The following is a 24,508-nucleotide window of genomic DNA, read 5'->3' as shown; positions in this document are numbered from 1 at the left end:
TGAGAGGGGGCATGGGTGTGGCACCCTATCAGACCTCACCTCTGGTGCTCTGGCTGCCTGCCTGCTTCGCTGTGGCACTGAGTCTGAGACCTGTAGCCTGCGGAGGGTAATTGGGCTTGGGTGTTCCCATGAACTGGCTTACTGACCCAGTCTGGGGTGCTAGCGGCATGTGTGCAGAGTCAGCAGGGGCTCAGTGGGGCCTGGGCACATTCACGCACTGACGGCAGTGCTGGTGTCTTCCTGGAGCAGGACACAAGAAGCCCTGAAGAGTGGGCACTTCGTGGATGTGCTGAGCATCCTCCTGCGGCTGCAGCGCATCTGCAACCACCCTGGTCTGGTAGAGCCCCGGCTGCCAGAATCGTCCTACGCAGCGGGGCCACTGCAGTACTGCCTGGCCTCCCTCATCCTCAGGGCACTTGATCGAGACCCCTGGAAGGTGAGGAGAGGGTCTGGGAGGGCATCTGCCTGAGGCCTGCTCCAGCATTGCAGGCGGCTCTGGGAAGTCCACACCTGCACGCCTTCCCCTCATGACTTCTGTGCCCTGCCTGCCACTTGACACAGTCCACCTCTGGAGCCACATGGGAGCATGCACACAGTGCCAAAGAGCACAAGTCTTCCTCACACCACGCCACATGTGCCCTTGGATTGTGAGAACTGGCCTGCGGTGCTGGGTGGGCAGAGGGGGCCTGGGGTGAGCCAGGGCAGGTCTGTTCCTGTGTGCATGCAGCCTGACCATGGCCCAGACTTGACCTCGTCCCTCCCACACACTGGGGCTGTGGGTGGGTCCCCCCTGGGTGGGCCACCCCTTCCCTGCCACCCCCCTTCCCTGCAATGCGTGTGATCTAGTGATCCAGAGGCCTGCTGGGAGAGGGTTGGGCTGTACTCAGCACCCAGGCGTCTGGTGCGTGTTACTTTCGGTTTTTGTTGTTTTCACTCATAAAGTGAGTATGTACTGTATGCCACCTGGTGTCTGGCATTTTTCTAGTCCCTGAATAGCAGTGAACAGGACAGCCAAATCTCAGTTTCTCTGGCCCCCCACCACACACCTCCATTCTCATAATTTTCACGTGTGTGGAAAGATTATTAAAATGTTAGTAATCTATTTGTAGAATATCTGTCTATATGGAAATTTGGTTATTTTTTAACCAAAAAAATACTTACATTTCTGTTTGCATGTTTTGGTAAAGAAAGTTATTTTTTACAAAACCAACATTTAAAAAAAAAATTGGGTTAGGTTGAGTGATACTGAACAGGCATATGCCAAGCTCACTGGGTCTCAGTGGGACTAGGGCTGTGCTCTCTTGGGCCCTCTTTCCCCTTCTGTGAGGAAGACTCACCAACTTTGGTTTGTACTCAGGAGGCCACAGAGCTTGCCTAGGCCCACTGGGCAGCGGGCAGGTGGTGTTCATCCCTGCTCTCTTCCTGGGTAGGTGCTGGCTCCTAGGGCCTGGGGCCTCGCAAATGTGAAGAACTGGGAGCCTCTCTGTGTCTTGGGTAGGCTGTGCAGTGCAGAGGGAGGTTGGGAGGAGGGAACCAGTTGGATGTGATGTTCTGAGGTTTGGCAGGTGGCGAGCAGGGCAGTGAGTCAGCTCAGGGTGAGACGCCACATCACCCACCACCCACCTGTTGTTGAGTTAGAGAAAATGGAGCTCTGGGAGATATAGGAGAGTCTGACAGATTGCTTCAAGGTGTCAGGGGCATCTCACAGGTGGTACTTTTTATGTGGTGCTTCCATTTTGAAAACAGCTATGTTGAGACCGTTCATTACCATAAAACCCCTCTCAAGCATACAGTGGGTTGGTTTTAGGTTGTTCACAGAGTTGTGCCACCTTCTGCACTAATGCTGGAATACCTCATTGCTCTGGAGAGAAAAGTCACACATTAGTGACTTCCCATCCCTGCCTGCTCCCTACCCCGGGCAGCCCCACTCTGTCATCTGTGGATCTGAACGTTTCATGTAAATGGAATCATATGACATGGTCTGGGTGTCTGGCTTACTTACTTCACTGGCATAGTATTTCAGAGCCATCCACGTGGTGGCTGGCATCAGCATTTCCTTCCGTTTTGAGGCTGAATCAAATTCCGTGTGTGGATGGACGTGACGTCTACTCTTCATTTGCTCATCAACCCACATGGGGGTAATTTCTACCCCTTGGCTATTAGGAGCATGCTGCTGTGGACTGGTTTGGTGTGCATGTGCTTCATTTCACTTGGGCACAGGTTGGGATGTGGAGTCGTGGGGTCAGACGTTGACTCCACATTCAGCCTGAGGCCCACCAGACTTGAACAGTGGTGGCTGCCCCCTTTGTGTCCCTACCTGGGTATGGAGGGGTGGGGGTTCTCCCTTGCTGCATGTCCTGACGGAGTTGGGCTGTGTGTCCATCCTAATCCTCAAGAAGCACAGAGGGTGGGCGCACAGAGGGTGGGCCAGGCATGCGAGGGTTTGCCCCAGCCAGGGGCTCAATCATCTGCCTGAGGAATATACTCCTAGGCCCAGCCGGCACTTGGGTCAACCTTGCTTGGCAGACCTGCGACTCCCTGCTGTCTCCTTGGCTGAGTCTAGTCTGCCTCTCCCCTCTGCCTTCCCCATCCCCACTGCCATCACCCCCATCTTAAAGATGGGGAAACCAAGGCCTGGTGGCCTGGCCAAGCCCAAGTGGGCACAGACCCCAACTGGATGTGAAGGGACGGTGTGCAGGAGTGCCTCTGGGAGATGGCTGCCTCCTGGGCCCATCTGCCCAGCTTGGAACTGTCTTACTCTGACTCTCTGGTGCTTTTCCTGCTGCCTCACACAGCAAAGCTGTGTTCTCTTCCTGCAGGACACCGATCTTTCCATATTTGACCTTATTGGCTTAGAAAGTAAAATGGCTCGCCACGAGGCAGATGTGCTGAGCAGGAGGAAGGTGTCCCGGAAGCTCATGGAGGAGCTGTGTGTGGTGCCGCCGGTGAGCAGGCCAGTGGCCATCAGGCTGAAGCCTAGCAGGTGTGTGCTGTGGGGCTTACTGCTCCTGCCCATCTCTGGTGGGTCTTGGCTGGTTGTGACTCGCCATGGGGTCTGGTCGATGTCTCCCTTGCCCCTGGACCCACCGCCCCTCAGGGAGACCAGGGAGGACACGGTTGGGGCAATAAGAGCCCGGGCTGCAGCTTGCGGAAGAAAATTGCTCACACACCCTCTAGTGGCTAATGATGAATGGCAGGTGCAGGCCCTGTACCTCTGGCAAGGCTCTGTGGCCACTCATTGGCTGAATGGCTCTTTGCATCAGCATTTTGCTTTGGGAGGGATCTGAGTGGGGAGGGGGTCAGGGTTGGAGGTCAGGTGTGTGGTGTGGTGGCAGCTGTCGTGACCAGGTGAGCACACAGCAGGGGCAGAGGGACTGTGGTGGGCCGTGTTGGCCCTATGGGCAGGCAGAGGGCTCTACCCCTGGCTACAGCATAAGGGACATCCAGAGGGCATTTGAAGCTGCCACTATAAGGTGCCTTGAGGCTGGGAGGGGCAGAATGTGCTAGATGATGAAATCCAGACAAATGGTTCAAAGTAGATTGGATCCAGCGAGGTAGAAAAATGCAAAATCCTATGCTCAGGTTAAAATCAGGAAAGAAAAAGAAAAATAGATATTTTAGAAAAAGATGTTTTAGGGAGAAAGTTCAGCAGACTGGCCCCCCACTCTGGCTGCCCCAATCTGGAGTGACTTCCCTGGGGACTTGGAGCCCCTCCCTACCCTGCCTGATCCCCTCGTCCCTGCCCAGTGTGCATGGGCAGCAGGCTGCAGTGTCTCGCCTGCCTCTACCTGCCTTATTCCCTGGGGGCTTTGGAAGTAAACAATTCCTGCCATTTTAGTTTCTGAATAAAAGGAACAGGAAGAGCCCGTTGTGTGATGAGGAGGCTGAGGACAGCAGCTGGGGGTGGGGATGGGAGTGCCCTTTGCAGGCTCCCTGCTGAGCCTGCCAGTGCCTTGCCCATTTCCACCCTGTTACCCAGTGGTGTGTGGTGGTTTTCCACCCCAACTTATCTTGCAAATTAAAATCACATTCAGCCAGTGTCACCAGCGTGGTGAGGGTCACTACTATGTACTGTGTTGTCAGCACATCCCTAGGGCCTTTGATAAGCTGCTGAGTGCCCTGTGTGGGAGCCTGTACCACCCATCTTTAAGCTGCACCTGCGTGCAGGGCTGTGCTGCACTTGGGCGGTCCTGTGTCCTGGTCTGCTCAGCAATATTGTGTCTTCCTTCCTGCATGACGGGTGCCTAGGTTGTTTCAGCCTGTGCAGTATGGCCAGAAGCCCGAGGGTCGCACTATGGCTTTCCCCAGCACACACCCACCCCGGACTGCGACCTCCGCTCCAGCCACTGCCACACCTCAGGGCCACGTTCGGGGACGGCCGCCAATTGCCACATTCTCTGCAAATCCAGATGCAAAAGGTATGGTGCATGGTGGTGGGTGCTGGGGCTCAGGCGCCGTAGGGGTTTGTGGAGGCTGGCCCTCATGCTGCCCGGGCCCTTCCAAGCAGGGGCAGCATGTCAGCTCTGGCTCTGCCGAAGAGACTGTGTGCAGTTCTCGAGAGGATCTGTCCCTGTGTGAGATACCACTATTGATGGGATGGTAGTGGTAGCGCTAGGAGAGCCTTCAAGTGCATGGAGATGTTTGTGGACACTCTGGGGGCTGGCTCTTGTGTTTTATGCTCACTTTAGTGTGACCTAGTGATTTTGTGAGGAGGGGGAGTTAAATGGCAGAAAGGTGATAGAACCGGCTCTGACCCGGGGCACAGCCTTGTCTGCTGTGCTCTGAAGTCTTGACAATGCACTGCAGCTGGGTGCAGGCTGCCCGTGCTCCTGAGCTGCGGGCACAGGCCCTGAGTGGGCAGGCTTCCAGCCCCTTTGGCTCCAGAAACAGATCTCAGAGCAAAGTGAACCCTGAGTGGAGGATGGTATTTCCCACACTGTGGACTTCATTGGCTGGCACGCCCCCCAGAGGGCTCTCATTTGAGAGGCAGCGTGCAGTAACATTTGTCTTGTTTCTTTGAAGTTGGGTTCAGGCACTGCTTTGTTAGAATCTCTAACGGCTTTGCACAAATGAACCTTATTGATTGCAGCAGCAGCCGCCCCGTTTCAGACCTCTCAGGCTCCCACCGGTGCTCCGAGACACCAGCCTGCCTCGACCTGCAGCGCGGCACCTAGCCCAGCCCATCCTGTGAAACTGCGGGCTCAGACCAGTGCCCCGGCCTCCACCCCGGGCCCACCCCAGCCCCCACCCCAGGCCTCGCACCCAGCTGGGCAGAGCACGCTGCCTCAGGGGCTGGTGCTCACCTCGCAGGCCCACGCGCGCCTGCCGAGTAAGTGGCCTCACCGCTCGGGTCTGCCACGTCGTCACTGCGACGAGGTTATGTTCAGATCAGCCTTGTGGGAAGAGCCCGCTGTCCACTCCTTTTGCCTCCCCTGGCCCCACGCCTAGTGCTGCCTTCTGCCATGCTATTGTTTCTGCCCTGACTCTGCAAGGGGAAGATTCCTGTTCAGGGCCAACGTGTGGGGCCTTGTCTTTCTCTGTCCTTTCTCCTGGTCCCTACACCAGCTCTGCTTCCTTTCTCATGCTCTGCCTTGGTGTGCTGGCTGCCCCCTTGTCCTTAGCCTTAGCCAGGGGTCCTTCCATCCGCCACACAGTCTGCTGAGGGAGCAAGTGGTAGTGACCTGGAAGCACATGACCTCCCCGCCAGTGATGTGAACTAGTGTTTGGTTTCTAAAAACCATGACTTCTTTTTAGTTATTTCCAGATCTCCCTTATTAACCAGATCTGAAACTGGAATGAATTATTGCTCAGCAGAGCCATTTTGTAAAAATTCAATGCCTAGAGCATCACAATCTTACTAAGTTTTCCTAGAACATTTGTGACCAGAGTGATTATCATATTTCCAAACACTACACATACCCCTGTACATTCTGCCATAAAGTACCCTTACTGAAGCCCTTAAGAGCCCATCATTTCTCAGATGCCACTTCAGGCATGTTATTTGCTGGGTAACAGGTGCATTGAGGCCATCCTGCAATGCTGAGAGAGAAATTGATCTCAGCAGGCTGAGTGCAGGCTGGTGCTCATACAGGCTGCTCCACTGCCAGCAAATAATGCATCTGTGCTCATTCATGGCCCAGGGAGTAAAGCACCTGCACCGTGATGTTTTTATTACCTGGGCAGGCGTGCGGGTGTGCCTGGCAGGACTGAGGAGACTGGCAGGAGAGCTGGACCACTGTACTCAGTCCTCTGTGTCTCCTCCTCTCAAGTTCCCTTCCTCCACACAGTTTCTGGGGAAAAGATATCCTGGGATATTTTCTTACTCTTCGGCTAACCATTCTCTTTATAGCATCATTACTAATTCTGGCATGGATTTTCTTGGGAGGAGCATTTAGACTTGAATATCAACCATTGGATAGAAAGCTTTCAGCCTGTTGCTCAGTTACAACCTGAAGGCAGTAGTACCTCTTTGAGTCAGGTGCATATGATGTCATTTGAGTTATATGTTTTCAAAAAGCTGTTGTAAGCAGTATTAATCACAGTGAATATCATAGTTTGGATCATATGACCTAGTCCCAGTTAATGTGGAACTTTGTCTCAGGTGATATATTTATGTACTTAAATACATTCTTAGATTTTGAAGAGGTTATGGATATAATTGAATCTGGTTATCTACTCTTGTATCTGTATTGATATTGTTTACCTTTGTGAACTAAATTGGGCATGGACTTTTTCACATTTTGAAAGTTCTCCGATTGATATGAGAGTTTCAAAGTATATTACAAGTAGATCTCTGCCATTTTCAAAGTTGGCTACTTTTGGTTGGAGAAAGTAAAGTGTTTAATGGTTTGGTTAGTTATATTAATATCTGATACCTAAAGTCTTTGCTAGTTATGACTTAATACATTAACCATGAAAGTCCATTGTTAATTTTTATTTTCTCTTTTTCTGTTAAAATGACTGTTAGAAAACCCTACCTACTAAGTGTCTGTATGACACTGTGCTCTGTTACAGATGGTCATTCTGTACAACAGATAATCACAGTGTAACAATTGCAAACTTCCCCAGAAGTTCTCATTCCCTTTCCCCCACATTTCTGCAGGTGGAGAGGTGGTCAAAATAGCCCAGCTGGCTTCCCTAGCGGGACCACCAAGTCGAGTGGCCCAGCCAGAGACCCCAGTGACACTGCAGTTCCAGGGGAACAAGTTCACCTTGTCCCACAGCCAGCTCCGGCAGCTCACGGCTGGCCAGCCCCTGCAACTCCAAGGTAACAGGTCGCTAACTTGGGTGACCATGCAGAGCTTATCCATGGCCCTGGGTGGTGGAGCCCACAGCCTGGAGCCACCCAGGTACCCTCTCCCCTGCAGCTGGGGCTGGCACATTGTCAACCCTCTGCGTGAGTCTGGCCTGTAGGCATTGAGAGGAGGTGACACTTAAGCCACCTAGTTGATTGGTCCTTGGTACATATTAAATAGATGATAGTCATTTTAAAAATAAAATCTGCCCTTTGGGAAAAGCTCCCTATTTTTAAAATCAAAATAGAAATATTTGCTGCGTTCAGGTTTTAGTGTGAGGTGCATTGTCCCGAAAATACCAAAGCAATTTATGTAGGAGAAGTTAATGCTTTTTCTAAATACAAATTCTACATTTTTACTTCCAGGCCTTCAGTTGAGAGCAACATGTCCATGCAGTAACTCTTGGTGAGGAAGATGAGGGATGTGATTTGAGTGCCAGTTAACTGATCCTAGGTGATGATGTGGTAGCAGGTGAACCTTTCAGCTCCTCTCAGTGTAGGTTAGGGGTCAGAGGTGGGGTCTGTAGCAGCCCCGGCTGACCATCTCCCGGCACCTGTTGTTCTTGGCTCTTGGCAGCCAGTCTGGGAAGCTCTGAGGACGCTGGAGGGTCCCAACAGGGTGGCAGAGTGAAGGCCTCCAAGGCCTGTAGCAGAGACTCCATTTAATTCAATCTATTTGCTTATTTCTCTGTTTTTTTGACCAAGAGGCAAGGCCACCCATTCACGTCTCTGGTGGGCTCTAGTTTTTGTGGAGCATGATGGGGAGATTCCTCCAGAGCGAATGACATTGGAAAGACTTAACCACACAGAAAGTTGAAAATGGCAAGGTCCTTAAATGGCAGCAGTAGAGCCACAGCATTTGGGTTTTGAGGTATTTCTTCATCCAGTCGGCAAGCACTGCCATGTGGTCTTGGGGCTGGTTGCCCCAGACTTTGAGCACCCACGGGACAGACGCCAAGTGGGTGCCTATGTTGCCTGAAATCAGGAGTTGCAGGGAATAGACAACCTTTTTTTCTTTTTGACATTAAGCTAAATGACTTTGTTCCTTAGAGTTTCCATTCATTGTAGATGAACTATTTCTATTTTTCTCTAGGTAACTGAACTCTGTGTTGCTTTGTAGCAGGAAATTTGATTTTGGGTTTTCAGTTTATTGCCTAATTTTTGTGCATTTGGAAGTGAGTGTGGCTGTGACTTACACCCCCACTGCAAAAACCTTATGTGATTGCAGGCAGCGTTCTGCAGATCGTCTCTGCCCCGGGCCAGTCCTACCTGCGGCCCCCTGGCCCTGTTGTGATGCAGACCATGTCTCCAGCTGGTGCCCTGAATGCGCTGGGAAGCAAGCCCCTGGCAGGCAGCCCTGCTCCCGTGACCCCACCAGGTAGACTGCCCTGAGCAGGACTTGGATGGAAGCTTCCTCCTGACCCCTGTGTCCCATGTTACGTGGGAGGCATTTCTGCTTTCTGACCATAGTGCCTCCAAGCTTGAGTGTACTGCGGGTGTGTCTGGTTCCCATAGATGGACTGGTGCTAGCTTTATTTTCTTTTCTGCTCTCAATATATTGGTTGGATGTAACCAGCCTCCACTTACTTTAGGTTTTTGTTCTGTTTCTGTTCTCATGAGACTTAAGTCATCAGAAATTTTGCTCCTTAGCATCATAGCTTAGAAGGTGTGGGAGTCTCCCCAGGCAGGTGCCAGGGCAGGCTTGGGTGCTTTTTCGTCCGACCTGCTTCTAGCCAGCCTCCTGCTCAACCTGGACATGTCTTGTCTCAGGTGGCACCTGCCAAGGACATGGCAGGCCAGCAGGTTAGTGTGTGGAAGCAGCAGGGCTCCTCCTGATGCACTCAGCCCCTGGCCTGCTCTGTTGTGCTGAGGGGGCAGGCCTCTGCACCCACTCCTATCAGACACCGCCAGCAGTGGAGAGGTGGGGGCGCTCTGCACCCCAGCTGGGGCATATGGCTGCACCTGTAGTGCTCCTGTTGGCTGAGATTTCTCCCAACCTAGCACCAATGCCAGCACCCCTTCCTGCAGGGCCCCTGGTTGCCATGGCTGGCACCAGCCCCAGCCACCAGGTTCTGGTCACTTTGCCCCCTGAAGTGGCCCCACTCCGTCCTCAGATGCCTTTTTGAGCACGCTTGTGTACAGGTCTCTGTCAGGGGCAGCAGCCCAAGTGGGATGCTGGGTCATGTTAGCCTGGCTGGTGTAAAGCTGACTCCTTGCCCGCAGGGGAAGCTCTGAGGCGAGTGCTGTCCCAGGGCCCATGTGGCTGTTGCCCTGCCATGGGGGCAGGGGGTGACCATGGTATGAGCACAAGTCACCTTCCTTTGAGCCCACTGGGCCCTCAGCCAAGGAAAAGGCTTGGCTCCTGGTGGCCAGAGAGCAGGATGCTTTGCTGGAGTTGTAAATCATTTAGATTAGGGTTTACATGTTCCAGAAACGTGTTGATTAAAGAGGGTGGTGCCCAGGGACCATGCTGGAGCTTTATTTTCTAACTCTTCACTTTGTATTTGTAGTTGGGGCACCTGGTCGAGTGGCAGTCAATCCTCTGGCTGTAGGAGAACTGGGAATGGCCTCTAAACCAGCCTCTCCTGTTGGCGGGCCAACCCAGGTACACTGTGGGCCATCCCTGAATGGCTTGGGGTGCCAGCGGGCTGCACCCCCATGCTCAGATGCTGCTTTTCAGAAGCTGCTTGTTATAGGGGCTGCTTGTGGCATCTTATGGCTTCCGTGAGGCACCATCAACTCATGTCTCCAGAAACACATGGTTTCTTTGACTTTCAAAACCTTGATTTTAAAAACAGATTTCCTGAAAAGATGAGATGGGACTATGTGATGGCAAAGTCCCCTCTCCCATTTTTACTATTTTCCCAGCCTTGTCAGGCTTCAGACCTTCTTGCTGGGTCTTGAGAAATGCTTCCCATGAGCAAGGAGGTGTGTCTGTTTTCCCTGCATAGAGCCAGACCTCCATGGCTGGGTGTGTGTGTCAGATCAGTGCCTGGCCTGTGGCTCTCAATAACCTTTTTCATCACCGTTTTTGATAAAGGAGGAAAAGACCAGACTTTGGAAGGAGCGGCTGGACCAGATTTACTTCATTAATGAGCGGCGCTGTGCCCGTGCTCCGGTCTATGGTAGAGACCTGCTGGGCGTGTGCTCCATGGCCAGCAGGGGACGGCTCCCTAGGCTTGGAGCTTTGGATGGCAGTCCTGGGCCAGAGGCTGGGCCAGCGAGCTGCTGCACATCACTCTCAGAGACTCCAAGGGACCTGGTTTTGACGTGGACTCAACGCCAGGAATCCCTCCAGGATGTCATTGACAGGTGAGGCAGCTGGCGTGCACTGGTGCCCTTTCAATGCTTCACTCCCCTGCTGAGCTGCACCCACAGCTTTCAGGGAGTTGGGAGGACATTTACCCTACGGGCATAGTTCTTCCCTGTGCTGTCCTGGATGCTGCCTGTCCCAGGACAGTTCTGGATGAGTGCAGCAGGCCTGCATGCTTAGCTGGCGCCTTGCTCATTTGGGCATGGGGACAGGCCACTGAGTTGTGGATGGTTTTCTCCATTCTGCTCTTTTAAAATAATATTTTATTAAAAATCATGTGAATGACAACGTTGCACCATGAGAAGTGTGTATTTAAGAGTTGGCCTCAGATAAGTTTCAAGAAGGGACAGAAGCTCATGTGCTGTGGGCACAGATCTTGGCTTACCCTCCGCCCGTCTGTGGCTCATTCACTGCTGTGACCTTCCTCTAGGTTCCCCTGACCACATGTTTTTCGTCCCATCTCTGTTCTCTTAGTGTTGCCAGGTGGCTGTTTCTAGTTCCTCCAGCTTTACAGTAGGAAACCCAGCCATACTCCTGTGGCCTGCCTGGCTCAACTGTCAGGATATACCTACTCTAGGTCTCAGATCAGAGAAAGGAATAAGGGAGGAAAGGGAAATGAGGCATCGTTCCCACATGGGAGCATGTGGCCTCTTCCCTCCAGGCTGTGTAGTTAGGGCATCAGCCTCAGGTACTATGTTCTCTCTTTAGATGCTGATCTCTTTCCTTCTTATCTTCCTCTGTTTTAAAAAGTAGACTATTTTTATAGCAGTTTTAATACATAGCAAAATTGAGGGGAAGGTACAGAGATTTCCCATGTACCTCCTCATCACCCCACACACCCTCCCCCACCATCAGCAGGCCCCACCAGATGACACATCTGTTAAAATTGATGAACCAGTATTGACATGTCGTCATCACCCAGAGTCATGGTTTGTGTTAGGGTTCCCTCTTGGTGTTGAGCATTCTGTGGGTTTGGACAAACATGTAATGATACCTGTCTACCGCCACCGTATCAAACAGTGTAGGTCACTGCCCTCAAACCCCCTGTGCTCTGCCAGCTCATCCCTCCCCACCGTCTCCTGGTGGCCCCTGGTTGGCTTACTGTCTCTACCGTTGTGCCTTTTCCAACCTGTCGTAGAGTTGGAACCCTAAAAGGCAGGATGAAGCCTTTTCAGATGGCTTCTTTTACTTTGTAATACTCATTTAAAGTTCCTCCATGTCTCTTCAGGCTTGTAGCCTATTTGTTTTTAATGCTGAATAATATTCCATTGTCTGGATAGACCACAGTTTACCCGTCCACCTACTGAAGGACTTTCTGGTTGCTTTTGAGTTTTAACAATGATGCACAAAGCTGCTATAAACGTCTGTGTGCAGGTTTTGTGTGGATATAATTTTCATCTTCTTGGGATAAATACCGAGGGGTACCGTTACTGGACTGGATGGTAGGAGTATATTTACTTTTGTAGTAAATCACCAGAACTGCCTGCCAAGGTTGGCTGCTCTGCTTTGCATCCCCACTGCAGTGAAATGCCCCTACCAGGGCCTGCCTCCTCACCAGTGCAGTGTGGGCAGGGCTGGAGTTGGCTGGTCCCACCCCATGAAGTGGCTCCTTGCTGACTTAATCTGCATTTCCCTGGTGGCACAGGATGCTGAGCACCTTTTCAAATGTCTGTTTGCCAGCTTTGTATCTTTGTGAGGTGTTCAGGTCTTGGGCCATTATTTCAATCATGTTTTTGTTTCCTACTGTCAAGTTTTAAGGGCATTTTGTATATTTTGAGTAAGAGTACTGTATCAGATGTCTTCTATAGCTATCTCTCCCAATTTGTAGCTTGTCTTCCCATTCTCTTGACACTGTCTTCCATAGCAATTTTATCTAATTCTTTCATGAATTGTGCTTTTGTAGGTGTATCTGAAAAGCCACCACCACACCCAAGGCCACTTAGGTTTTCTCCTGTTAACATTCTAGGAGTTTTATCGTTTTGCATTTTATATTGAGATCTGTGATCATTTTTGAGTTAATTTTTGTGAAAGGAATAGGTCTGTGACTGGATCCTTTTGTTCCCCTCCATTTTTAAAATCCTGTATTATGGATGGTTTTCAAGTACATGCCTTAGATCCAGGTAGACCCACACAGTGGTCTTGGATGTCTGTTGCCTACTCCCTGCAGCTGCTGGCTGACAGCTGCTTGTTGCCTCTGGGCCCCATTACTCCCTTGAGCACAGAACACTTTGGGAACAGATTTTGGACTGACATGGCTTCCTTTAACAGTTCACTGTGCTCTGAAAAATACGGACTTGAAGTAGTCAGGATGCGTTGTCACACCTACAGATGAGCAGTGCTTTGGTGGCATCAAGTGCTGTCCAGTTTTTGACAGTCTCCAATTTTTTACTGTTCAGATCAGATCGCAGTGAAGTAGACACCTAGCAGTTGATGGAGTTAACGTGTCTTCCAATCTGTGGGTTTTGCTTCTGTTTCTCCCTTTTTTTCCCTTGCAGCTTATTTGTTGAAGTCTCGTGGTTGTCCTGCAGAATCCCCACATAAGGTGTCATTTGACATGTGGCTTTAAACACATTGTTCCCTGTATTGTCTGTAAATTATTAGATCTAGACACTTGGTTGAGCCCAGGCTTGCTATTTGGCTTTTTGCAAGAATAGGTGGTAGTGTGTTCTGTGTTGGGAAGCATGATGCCTGGCTGTCTCTCGGGTCCTTGTTCTGCATGTGGATGTCCAGTTGTTCTAGCCCCATTTGTTAAGAGGCTGTGTTTCCTGGACTCCTGTCAGACACTGGAGACTGCATTTGTGGGGGTCTCTCTCTGGGGTCCCTGCTCTGTCCTCACGTGTGCTGCTGCCCTGATCACTAGCTTTACAGTGAGTTGTGCTCAGAGGTGAGCCCTCCTCCTTTGTTCTTGTTCAGTATTATGTTCGTTCTTCTGGTCAGTTGCTTCTTCAAATAAACTTTAGAGTCAGATTGTTGATATCTCAGAATAACCAGCTGGGGTTTGGGCTATGATTATGTTGAATTTCTAGATCGAGTTTGCAAGAACTGATGTCTTGACAGTGTCTAGTCTTCCTTTCTGTGGACGTGGAGTCTCTCCACTTATCTGGTTCTCTGAGGTTTCGTTCATCAGCCTTCTAGTGATAGATGGCTTTTTAGTTTACGTGCAGTTGGTAGCCCATCGTGTAAACTCAGTATGAGCTGAAGTCCAGAGTGAGGGCTTTTCTGGTGCAGGCTCTGTCTGGAGGCCTGGAGTGGGCATTGGGTTGGCGGTGAGGCTCACCTGAGCCACCATCGTGCCGTGCCATAGGCCCCTCCTCCCAGGCCTTCTCCCCTCCTGGCAGTACAGTGGTTGTAGCTGCTCCAGGGTTCACAGTCTCCCCACCAACCATCCAGGAGACACAGCGCCCAGGTCCCAAAATTCCCATCTGATGACATGTTTCATATGGAACAGGCTGCCTCTACCCTGTCCTGTGGCCTGGTGGACCTTGCTGCCCTTTTCCATTGGGGTGGCCCTCGATGGCCAGGACTGGTGGCACCTGCTCCAGTGATTGCTGTGACAGACAGTGTGGGCCAGCCACCACATCACCCCATGGTAACTGGAATTCATTCTGGAGAGTTGCTGTCAGAGGCTTCTGCCACACCCCTCAAGCCTTGGCACCAGCAGCCAAGGGCTGCCTGGTGGGGACACCATGGGTGCCATGTGATGGGTATCTTTCTGCTTCTCAGGGTGCTGTGTGTGATCCCTCCAGTGGTGGCTGCACCCCCGTGCTTGTGGGTGGCAAAGCCACCATCCCTCTACAGCCACAGGATGAGGGCCTTTAGGCGTCGCCTGGAGGAGCACACGGCACCTTATGCACATCAGCTTCAGCGGGCAGCCGCCCCACGCTCCCTGCAGTTCCCTGAGCCCCGGCTGGTCCAGTTTGACTCAGGTACTGAGGGGCCCGTTGGCACAGTTTGGGGTCAGACCCATGCGCTGTGGGCTACGAGGGGCTCTTTGATGTTCCTTTCATAGGAAAGCTAGAAGCTTTGGCAATCTTACTTCAGAAGCTGAGGTCTGAAGGGCGCCGCGTGCTGATTCTGTCCCAGATGGTGCTCATGTTGGACATTTTAGAGATGTTCTTGGACTTCCACCATCTCACCTATGTGAGGATTGATGAGAACGCCAACCGTGAACAGCGACAGGTAAGGACAGCATCACCTGTGTTGTCCCCTGTGACCTGGTGTGCGAGCCCCGCTGCCAGCGTCTGCCTGGGTTTCTCAGTGTTGTGTTAGCCCAGAGCTGCCATGACCCTTACAGATGAAGGGAGAGTTCTTGGGCTTCAGCAAGGCTGAGCTCTGTCTCCGGTATTTTGTCATAAGTCTTGTTATTCGGGAAATGTGAGGCTAGTTGGAAGTTTCAGGATCAGATTTGATGACCCAAAGCCACCACGGGCAGGGTTGTTGCACTGCAGGAGGTGCCATGTGGCATGATGGTCCAGGCCGATGTGCTGTTCAAACCGTGTGCCATTTCGTGAGTTGGGACAGCTTTCTAGGAGGTGGCTGGCAGCACGGTTGTGAGCTTGCAGCTGGTGCACTTATGACTTGGCAGCTCACCTTGTACTGACCTTGAATAGCACCACTCTTGAGACCTATATACATGGTGATTCTTTGTACAAATGTTATCATAATCCCCAGTCAGAAATGGAGTGGATGTCCAGGGCAAGAGTGGGTAAATGAGCTGTCCGTGTGCCATGGGTGTGGCCATGTGGTCAGCACACACCATCCCAGCATTCCACAGGTGGGATAACCAGTCAACAGCAGCATCTCAGAGCAGAACTTGCATGGCAGCATGTCCCAAAGGGCAACAGCAAGCTGCTGGGCTGTAGGTGCTGTTTCCTACTTCACGTTATGCAGCACATATGGGACTTCTCACACTTGTGTACACATACAGAGAAGGCCTGGAACGAGATACTCTGTCTTTTCTAACAACTTTTCCTGATGGTCATGTAACAAATTATATATATAGAACTTCTTGAAAGAAGAGTGTCGGTTGCCTGTAATGGGCTGTTCTGGTGCTGACAGTCGCCAAAGAGGGTGTTCAGATGAGGCCATCCTGCATGTGCTTGTGCTGTGGGAGGGCCTGGGCCTGGTTTGTTTCCCTGCCCCCTCAGCCTATTTCAGGGGCTTCTGATGAGGAGCGCCCTGCCTTGCCTGGGGGTACATGTGTAAACACATTCCCCTGACAGTGAGACTGTTCTTGAGGGGCCTTCAGACTAAGGTGGGACCCGACCTTGATCCCCTTGTGCTGTTTAAATAGTTTCAGGTGAGTAAGTGAAAGGGTGCAGTGTGCTGAAGAGCCAGGTGAAATGCTATCCCAGGCCATTGGGATGCAGCCTTGTCTAAGGAAACACATTGCAGTTCGGTTTCCAACCAATAAGCTTCAGAACAGTCAGAGATTTCCCAGCATTTATTAGGAGTACCAACTCAAGGGCTTAATTTTGCCTTAGGAACTGATGAGGAGTTTCAACAGAGACAGGCGGATTTTCTGTGCCATTCTCTCGACTCACAGCCGTGCTACAGGCGTGAGCCTGGTAGAGGCAGACGCAGTGGTGTTCTATGACAACGACCTGAACCCCGTGATGGACGCCAAGGCACAGGAGTGGTGTGACAGGATTGGGAGGCGCCAGGATGTCCACATATATAGGTGAGGAGCACCAGGGTGCAGGCACAGCATGCTGCATGGAGGGCAATGATGGCTGCTGCTCCACGTGGATGTTTCTGCATGTTTTCTGCATTTTTCCTTAATGTGGACTTACGTTCCTGCTGACTTATCTGCCCTTTCCTTACTCTTAACCTCTGCTGGGGACATAACTTGGTTTGGTGGATGTCATGATAGAGTTGGGTTGCCTAGACATACTTGCTGTCTTACAAACATTTACCTTCTGGAACTCCTGAAGCTTGGAGGGTGACCCATATTTTAGGTTTCAACTATTATCAAAGATAAAGCTGCCTGTTAGTGAAATGGCTATGGAGAATTCAAACCTGTGTTCATTATCTTCAAGCACAAAAATTATAACTGGCCAGGCACATGTCACCGAGGGCACAGAGGGGTGTTCATCTACTAGCACGACCCTTGCCCTCCTCGCGTAGCCTGCCACCTGGGACTAGGACCCAGCCAGTGCACATGACCACCCTGTTTTCATCAAGACATAGCAGTCCAGAAGCTTTATTACTATTTTTCTGATTATAAATACATTACTTTTTCATTGAAATAAAAGGAGAAAAGCTCATGGAGAAAAGCATCCTGCAGAGGTGGCTGCCATAGACCCCATGTCCTTTCAGATGCTTCTCTAGTTTACCAGGACTCATGGCTGGTCCTTTTGACAGTGTCTTAGGAGTGTGTTTAACAGTGTCTTAGTGTATTTCTGTACTACTAAATATGAGCTTGGCACGTAATTCATATTGAATGAACAGTGTTTCCCTGTGGAGTTCCTTCCTTATTGTTGATCCTTCAGTGATTACTAGCTAGAACTAGGAAGAGTATTTAATTCTCAGTAGCCACCGTCTGTAAACACTCCTGAGTGGTCCTAGCAGTAAAGGTGCAGGATGCATAAAAATCACTATGAGCTGGTGACAGGCTGGGAGATGGGCCACCACCACAGAAGCTGTGCTGTCCTTAGATAGGAAAACCTCAGTCTTAAAGATAGGATGTGTCCCCAAGTGATATTAAAATTTATCATGGGTGTGAGAGTGTATGTGTCTCATGCACGTACACACAGTTGGATAGATGGGTGTTAAAGTGCATTTGGAGTAGAAGGTAACTGATGAGGAAAAGGGGGCAGGTGTGCTTGCCTGAGGCCCCTGAGGAGCCTGGGACCATCATGCACTGCAGAAGGACCCAGTGGGCAGTGCCAGGGACAGAGCTTCGAATGCACCGGGAGCGGTGAGGTGCTGGCGTGCTCGGGTGGCTGTGTTCCCAGGACTCCACTTACATTGTGTGTTGTTTGTAGGCTTGTGAGTGGCAACTCCATTGAAGAGAAACTGTTGAAAAATGGGACCAAAGACTTGATCCGAGAGGTGGCCGCTCAGGGAAATGACTACTCCATGGCATTTCTGACACAGGTATGTTGAGTTCCCTGGTCCTGAGGGCTCAGGCTCAGGTCGGGCACAAAACTGGGCTTCATTTCAGTAGAGTGAGGGTGTTTCTGTTTTCAGCGGACCATCCAGGAGCTGTTTGAGGTGTACTCTCCCATGGACGATGCTGGCTTCCCAGTGAAAGCAGAGGAGTTTGTTGTCCTTTCTCAGGAACCTTCTGTCACAGAAACCATTGCACCCAAAATTGCAAGACCTTTTATAGAGGTAAGAGCAGCCCAGAGCTGCCCCTTGGTCCACCCTCTGCCTCACTCACCCCCATTTCCATTTCACGATTACCAGCTGTAAAGGTGTTTAGGGAGCACAGAGGGTTGCATGAGCTTCGGGTGATCCCTGCCCAGCTCAGAGGCCATCCCCAGCTTCCCCCCACAGCCTGATGCTCACTAGGCCTGCCTGTCCCCGTGTCAACTGTCTCAGCCTCTGTCACAGCATGGCTAACACCATCACACTCTGAGTGGAAGCCTGTATGAGTGTGAAACGTGCAACGCGGCAGCCTGGAACAACTCCCTCATCTATACGTGTTGAAATCCTAATGTTTTGGATGTATTGGGTTAAATTAAACTCTGCTTTTTTCATTTGTGGCGCAGGCTTTTAGATCACACACATGGTTTCCATGCTGCTGCTTTTGGGTGGCACTGCTATACAGACATGTTGCAGCCCTGTGGGCCCCCTCAGTGCTCACCCTGTCTAGAGCCGGGTGGTGGCCTGTCTCTTCCCCTCCTCGGCCCTCCTTTCTGGGCTCTTGACGTGGGAGGGGCCCTGTGTCCCTGCCTTGTCCCCTGCCGTCCTTGAACACCTTGTTCCCTGAGGGGCCCTCCCCACCCATGCCCCTGTCCTCGCTGCAGCGGGGGCCCTCCAGTGAGGAGGACTCACTGCCATCTATCTGTTCAGTCACTGGGAAGCGATAAATGCATGGCAGAGCCGTCACGTCTCCCTCACCAGACCCTTGCTTCCTGATCAAAGACAGGCCGTTGTCCACACGCTCTTATTTCTTCCCAGGAGGTTTCTATGGGTAACATCCTTGCAGAGAATATCTTAATGGCTTTTGCACCAGGAAGAATAGATGCATCTACCTTGTTTTTTAAAAAAAATAGGCTTTATGTGCATGAGATTCAAAAGGAAACTCAAATAGCACAAAAGGATAGTAGGGAAAACAGATTCTGTCCCAGAGGTCACCACTCAGTGACTATCATCAATCTCACATGTATTCTGGAAAAAAGAGGTGTGGCATGAAGATGTGTGTGCACATGTGTGTGAGGAGTGTGAGCCTTGCTGTTTTTCTTAACACGTCTTGTAGGTGCTCGTATGTCAGCCTGTAGATGCTTGCTTTGTTCTCTTTTGAGCCGCAGTGTCTCAGCACATGCATCCTGTGGAAGTGTCTCGCTGTGTCAGGCACTGTCCTAGGCAGTAGGGATACAGCACTGAAAAAGACATCTCACCCTCTGGGAGGCTTGATTCTGTGAGGGAAGAGGCCACATGTCAGCGAACACATGCCCAATGTGCACACCTTGTGGGGACGGGCCTGGTGCAGCTGCCCAAGCAGGGAGTGTTGTGGTGGGGGTGGCACAGATGGGGTCAGAGGAGGTCAGGTGGGGCCCAGGGTCCATATAGGTAAGGCCTGACCTGGGCATGTTGTTTGAAACGACCACCTGCTGGCTCTGTGCTGAGATAAGATAGAGCTAGTTCATGGGCTGGGGCGGTAACACTGTCATGGGGCACATGCAGTCACGGGGCAGTGCAGATAGCTGAAAGCCAGAAGGGCTGGAGGCTCTGGATGTGTGTGCCCCCACTGAGGGTGGCTGCCTCCCCGGGGTCCCACTGGCATAAGTTGTCCCTGCTTAGCATCCATAGCTTCTGGCTGAAGGTGCTGGTGCAGCCATGCCCACCAGAGGACTCGTACATAAAAATGACCTTAAGTAAGAATTTTGTTGAAGTATGAAAACACACAGAAAAGTATACACGTTGTGCAGATTAGCTTGATAGATTTCCCCGAGGAAAAGCCCCCAGGTCACCAGCCCACCAGAACCGCATCCCTTCTCACCACTCCCATCCCAAAGAGCTGCTCTCCCAGCAGTGTGGCTGTGGCTTTGCGGTCTGAGTGGCGTCTGCTGTGGGCCTGGCATCCCTCCCTACGGTCATGTGTTCCCATCGCCTGGCGACATGCTGCTGTAGGGTGGCCGCGGTTTCTTTACAGGGCCGCTGCCTGTGGACATGATGGGATCATGCAGCTGTTTTGTCCATGTGTCTGGGTAGACACGTGTTTATTTGTGCTAACCTGTGCCTTGGGGCTGGAGTCCCAGGCATCAGGTGAGCTCATGTTTGGCTTTTAACAAGGCTGCCAGAGAGTTTTCTGAAGGGGCTGTGCTGGCAGTGCCAGAGTGCCTGGCAGGCACATGATAGTGTGAGGTTTAATTTGTATATGGCTTTGGCTGATGGATCTGCCCCTCTGCGTACCCACACTCAGTGTGGGTACCTCTGCCCATGGTGGTTCTTTTCTGGCTTTTTCCAGGTTGTCTCTGTCTTAGTGGCTTATTGGTTGGCGTTCTTCATATGTTGTTGGACATGTGTGGAGTGTCTCTCCCACCCTGCAGTGTGCCTTTTTAATGCTGTCTGCCAGTGAGCAGAAAGAAGCTTCTGATCCTTGTGCCATCCTTATCATGTGGTTGGTGCTTTGTGCCCTGCTGAGGAGAGGCGCCCTGTACCCTACTGCTGCCAGGATGTTCTCCTTTATTCTTGTCTGGACATGTCAGTGTTGTGTTCTTCATAGGTAGATGTATAGTCTATTTGGAAATAATTTCTACGTGTAGTGTGAGGTAGGGGTATGTTTCAAACTTTGCAAATTGTGCCAAATTGTCCTGGAAAGAAGTTGTACCAGGGCATAGTTGATAGCTCTAACCAGAAACTCTTTATCCTCAATGTGTGTCTCCACATCCTCCAGCTCCTGCCAGGTAGGTGTGTGCTCCTGGCCGTAACTTGCCTCTCTTAGGCTGTGATGACACGCGGACTGCCTTGCTTGTCTGGTTGTAGGCACCATGCTGTCGGAGGGCATGGCTCTGGCCGCCGTGATGGGTCACTGGTCCTGTCTGTGCTGTGGACAGTGGCCTCTGCCTCCTGCATCACAGAGAACTGCCCTCGTTGGTCAGACTCAGACTAGCCATGCTGGCAGGGACTGCTCTGTCCTCAGGGCCTGGGCCCTCTGTTGTGTGTGCCAGTGAAGTGGCTGTGGTCGTCCGTCTCTCACGGCAGTGAGTTTCTTAGGTATTCTCTACCCCTCAGAGCCAGCTTTCCATGTTGGAGGTGACCCGAGGATGGGCATGTCCCCTTGGGGCTAGTGTGCAGTGGGTCATCCAGTTAGCTTCTTTTGCACAGCCCTATTCAAACCCCCTTGCTAAAGACATGCCCTGGTACTGTGGACACGTGATCTTTCAGGCCCTCAAGAGCATTGAGTATCTGGAGGAGGACCTACAAAAACCTGTGGAGGAAGCTGCACCAGGGTCACCAGGCATGGACCATCTACAGTGGGAGGAGACATCATCGCAGCGTGAGGAATTAGCCGACTTCATGGAGCAGGTATGGGCTTTTGCTCTTTTGTGCTCAACTTTTTTTTCTTTATACATTAATATTTGAGACATTAGACCCTTTTAGGAAATAGCTCATGTTTACTCTGACCAAGATGGTTACTTTTTTTTTTTCTCCTTGGTTTCATTTTTTTGTTTTTTTGTTTTTTTTTTATTTTGTTATCAGTAATCTACAATTACATGAAGATCATTGTGTTTACTAGGGTCCCCCTTCGTCAAGTCCCCCCCACAAACCCCATTTACAGTCACTGTCCATCAGCGTAGTAAGATGCTGTAGAATCACTACTTGTCTTCTCTGTTGCACAGCCCTCCCCATTCCTCCCCCGCACATTATACATATTAATCGTAATACCCCCTTCAAGATGGTTACTTTTGATTCAGGTATTGGTGGGAGGTGTTAACCTGCTCTTAACACTATTCAGAAAGTGTGTTTTGAAACAGCTTACACCTATTGAGAAGTATGCTCTGAACTACCTGGAATTGTTCCACACCTCCCTTGATCCAGACAGAGGGAGGAACAATGAGGTAAGAGTGGGCTTCTGGCTGTCCTAATCCTTCATGTTAATTTGGTTTGAAGCAAATGTGACTCGCCCAGAATTCATAGGAACCAAACCCACCAGTACAGAAACCACTGAAAGTGGGAAGTCTCAGAAAACCCTGAGTGGGAAATTTTTATTCAAAACAGCTCAATAGAGGCTTATGTGTTAGGGTCCAGAAATGTCAGCATAGATGGGGCGGGGCTCACTGGTGATACCCCATAGTTTCTCTGTCTGCATTTGGCCACTGCACTGGAGGGGAGGTGGCGGGTGTAACCAGGGAACTCCCGAGGTACAAATGGCACCTGATGGGCTTTCCCATGCTCTGCCTGCCAGGACGCCGTGCTGACCGCTGTGACTGAGTGGGAGGCACAGAATGCACGAAGCCAGCGGGAGCGGGCGGCCCAGGCGCGGCAGGAGCATGAGCAGGAACAGTTGCTCACCTACACGCGGGAGGATGCCTACAGTGCGGTATGGCCCTGCAGAGGCCCTGTCTGCACCCCACAAAAGCCAGTGTGGGATTTGTGCGCAGCTAGAGCTTTATAGGCATCTGCAGGCTTTTTCCTGAGAATTGCCAGTAGTGACTAAGGCACATCTTACAAATAGTCTTATCAACAGTGACATCTGTCACCCTCACTTTGGAGACTTAATGGGTAGGAAGGCATGTAATTGGTGGCTTACAGCATGAACCCAAGGCTGTGTCCTACTGAAAACATCTCTTTCCTGCAGGAGTTCGTCTGTGAGGGTGCTGATGGGCAGGTGGAAGTCATGCCGGTGAGTGCCTGCTTCCTGCGCGTGCTGCCATCTCTAGGCAACCTGCAGCTCACTCCTTCTCCCTTCTCCATGCAGCTCTGGACCCCGCCCACCCCACCCCAGGACGACAATGACCTCTACATCGACTCAGTCATGTGCCTCACGTATGAAACCACTCCCATCCCAGAGTCCAAGCTGCCGCCTGTGTTTGTGAGGAAGGAACGCCGGCGGCACAAGACAGACCCCTCAGGTGCCTCCCTTTACCCACAGTGGTCTGGCCCTGAGTGTAGGGTGGGGCACCTGCTTCCTGGGTGGTGCCCAGGGAGCCTCACTGACCCAGCGCCTCTACTCAGCCGCAGGCAGGAGGAAGAAGCAACGCCACGGGGAGGGCGTCGTTCCTCCCCGGTCGCTGTTTGACCGGGCAACGCCGGGCATGTTGAGGATCCGTCGAGAAGGCAAAGAGAAGAAGAGCGTTCTGCTGAAGCAGCAGACACAGTTCGCTAAGCCTTTGCCAGCATTTGCCAAGCCAGCAGCCGAGGCAGCTGCAGACAACCCTGAGTGGCTCATCAGCGAGGACTGGGCATTGCTGCAGGTGAGCCCTCTGCCCTCTATGCATGGACTCGGGGCCCCTTCCTGTTGTACCCGTCTCCATCGGGACCTTTGAGGGGGCAGCTTATCGTCTCAATGACCCTGAAACATGGTCCTCCAGGCTGTGAAGCAGCTTCTTGAGCTGCCTCTGAACCTTACGATCGTGTCCCCGGCTCACACACCTAACTGGGACCTTGTCAGCGATGTGGTCAACTCCTGCAGTCGGATCTACCGCTCTTCCAAGCAGTGCCGGAACCGCTACGAGAATGTGCTCATTCCGAGAGAGGAGGGGAAGGTGAGGCAGGGCTCCTCGAGCCCAGAAGGCCCTTGCAGAGCTCCTCAGTGAGGGAGGGGGTGCTGTTGCCCCAAGCCTGGTGTGGGTCTCACAGGCAGCCAGCTTGCTCACCTCTATCAGGCTGTGGTCCAGCGCTTGCGACCTCACCCACTGGGGGGTATCCATGCTGCCTAGCCATACAGAATATTCTGTGTTAGCCGCTGAGGGCTGGTCCTGTCTTCACTGCCCCCCGCCCCCTTTCTGAAAGCATTGGATGGAAAGAAGGGCATTTGTTTTGTTGTTAGTGCATTTGGACAGAAGTCTGCTGTGCCGCAGCCACTGCTGGGACTGCCCAAGTGCTAGACCCCGTTCCTGGCATCTGCGAGCATTGCAGAGAGGCCGACGAATGGGCATCTCATCAGGAAGCTACCGGTGGTTCAAGGCCTGGGCCCAGAGTGCACACTGTTGGTCAGCAGGCCCCCTGACTTGAATTTGTTCCCCTGCTCATCTCCTCAGGGGCATGTCCCTGGCCTCCACATAGGAAGCACATGTCCTTTGGGGGTGTTGACCTCACTTCCACTAATAGATGTCCCATCAGAGCAGGAGACATGGTCACACCTGTGTGTCACTGGTGGGGCTGACATGGCACAGGCAGACACTCTGTACCTTGATGAAATTTGCTCTTGTATTTCGAATTTGTGAAAACTATTTCTGTAAGCACCCTTGGCGTCATCTCAGTTTTCATTTTCCTGAAAACATTTGTCTGAAAATAAGGCATGTGTTTGTTTTTTTTGCTGAAAAACAAGAAAAACGCTAGTTATCCTCAGAACACTGTTTTGTGTGCCTTCACCAACAAGACTTTTGGAAATGTATGTCAAGCTTTTTGGCTTTAGAAGCATTTCTAGTGATAGCCGTAACTTTAACATGAGGAAACATACAGCTAAGGTTTTATCTTCTGTCATAGTCACGTATGAAGCTCATCTAATGAAAAAGGCAGAGGTGTTCATCCGGTGTGAGGTGTGTTCACCGGGTACTGAGTAAATT

At 51.5% G+C, this 24,508-nt stretch overlaps 1 protein-coding gene and 1 non-coding gene across 33 annotated transcripts in view; both read left to right on the top strand.

Moving 5' to 3' along the window:
* Positions 1–24,508, top strand: part of EP400 (E1A binding protein p400) — a 101,226-nt gene that overhangs the window by 47,849 nt on the left and 28,869 nt on the right. For 28 of the 32 annotated variants that reach the window (XR_008993741.1, XM_036921887.2, XM_036921881.2 and 25 more), the window contains 20 exons: positions 250–436; positions 2,820–2,983; positions 4,249–4,418; positions 5,090–5,329; positions 7,103–7,267; positions 8,523–8,672; positions 9,805–9,899; positions 10,335–10,606; positions 14,331–14,533; positions 14,617–14,786; positions 16,091–16,287; positions 17,594–17,705; positions 17,799–17,942; positions 21,165–21,305; positions 21,755–21,838; positions 22,186–22,320; positions 22,579–22,623; positions 22,699–22,852; positions 22,956–23,194; positions 23,312–23,485. Coding sequence is in view for 31 of the 32 variants with exons in the window: in XM_036921887.2 (XP_036777782.2) it covers positions 250–436; positions 2,820–2,983; positions 4,249–4,418; positions 5,090–5,329; positions 7,103–7,267; positions 8,523–8,672; positions 9,805–9,899; positions 10,335–10,606; positions 14,331–14,533; positions 14,617–14,786; positions 16,091–16,287; positions 17,594–17,705; positions 17,799–17,942; positions 21,165–21,305; positions 21,755–21,838; positions 22,186–22,320; positions 22,579–22,623; positions 22,699–22,852; positions 22,956–23,194; positions 23,312–23,485 (3,241 nt within the window). In the remaining variant the exon portion in view is untranslated. The remainder of the gene's footprint in view (positions 1–249; positions 437–2,819; positions 2,984–4,248; positions 4,419–5,089; positions 5,330–7,102; positions 7,268–8,522; positions 8,673–9,804; positions 9,900–10,334; positions 10,607–14,330; positions 14,534–14,616; positions 14,787–16,090; positions 16,288–17,593; positions 17,706–17,798; positions 17,943–21,164; positions 21,306–21,754; positions 21,839–22,185; positions 22,321–22,578; positions 22,624–22,698; positions 22,853–22,955; positions 23,195–23,311; positions 23,486–24,508) is intronic. The other 4 variants (XM_036921885.2, XM_036921884.2, XM_036921882.2 and 1 more) reach the window with 2 other exon arrangements.
* LOC118930559 (small nucleolar RNA SNORA49) lies at positions 15,746–15,869 on the top strand. The gene has a single exon (XR_005032116.1). It is a non-coding gene; the product is annotated as a small nucleolar RNA SNORA49 (small nucleolar RNA).

The sequence above is a fragment of the Manis pentadactyla genome, chromosome 14, assembly GCF_030020395.1.
Source record: "Manis pentadactyla isolate mManPen7 chromosome 14, mManPen7.hap1, whole genome shotgun sequence".
NCBI lineage: Eukaryota > Metazoa > Chordata > Mammalia > Pholidota > Manidae > Manis > Manis pentadactyla.
This window is presented reverse-complemented; position numbering and strand designations above follow the sequence as displayed.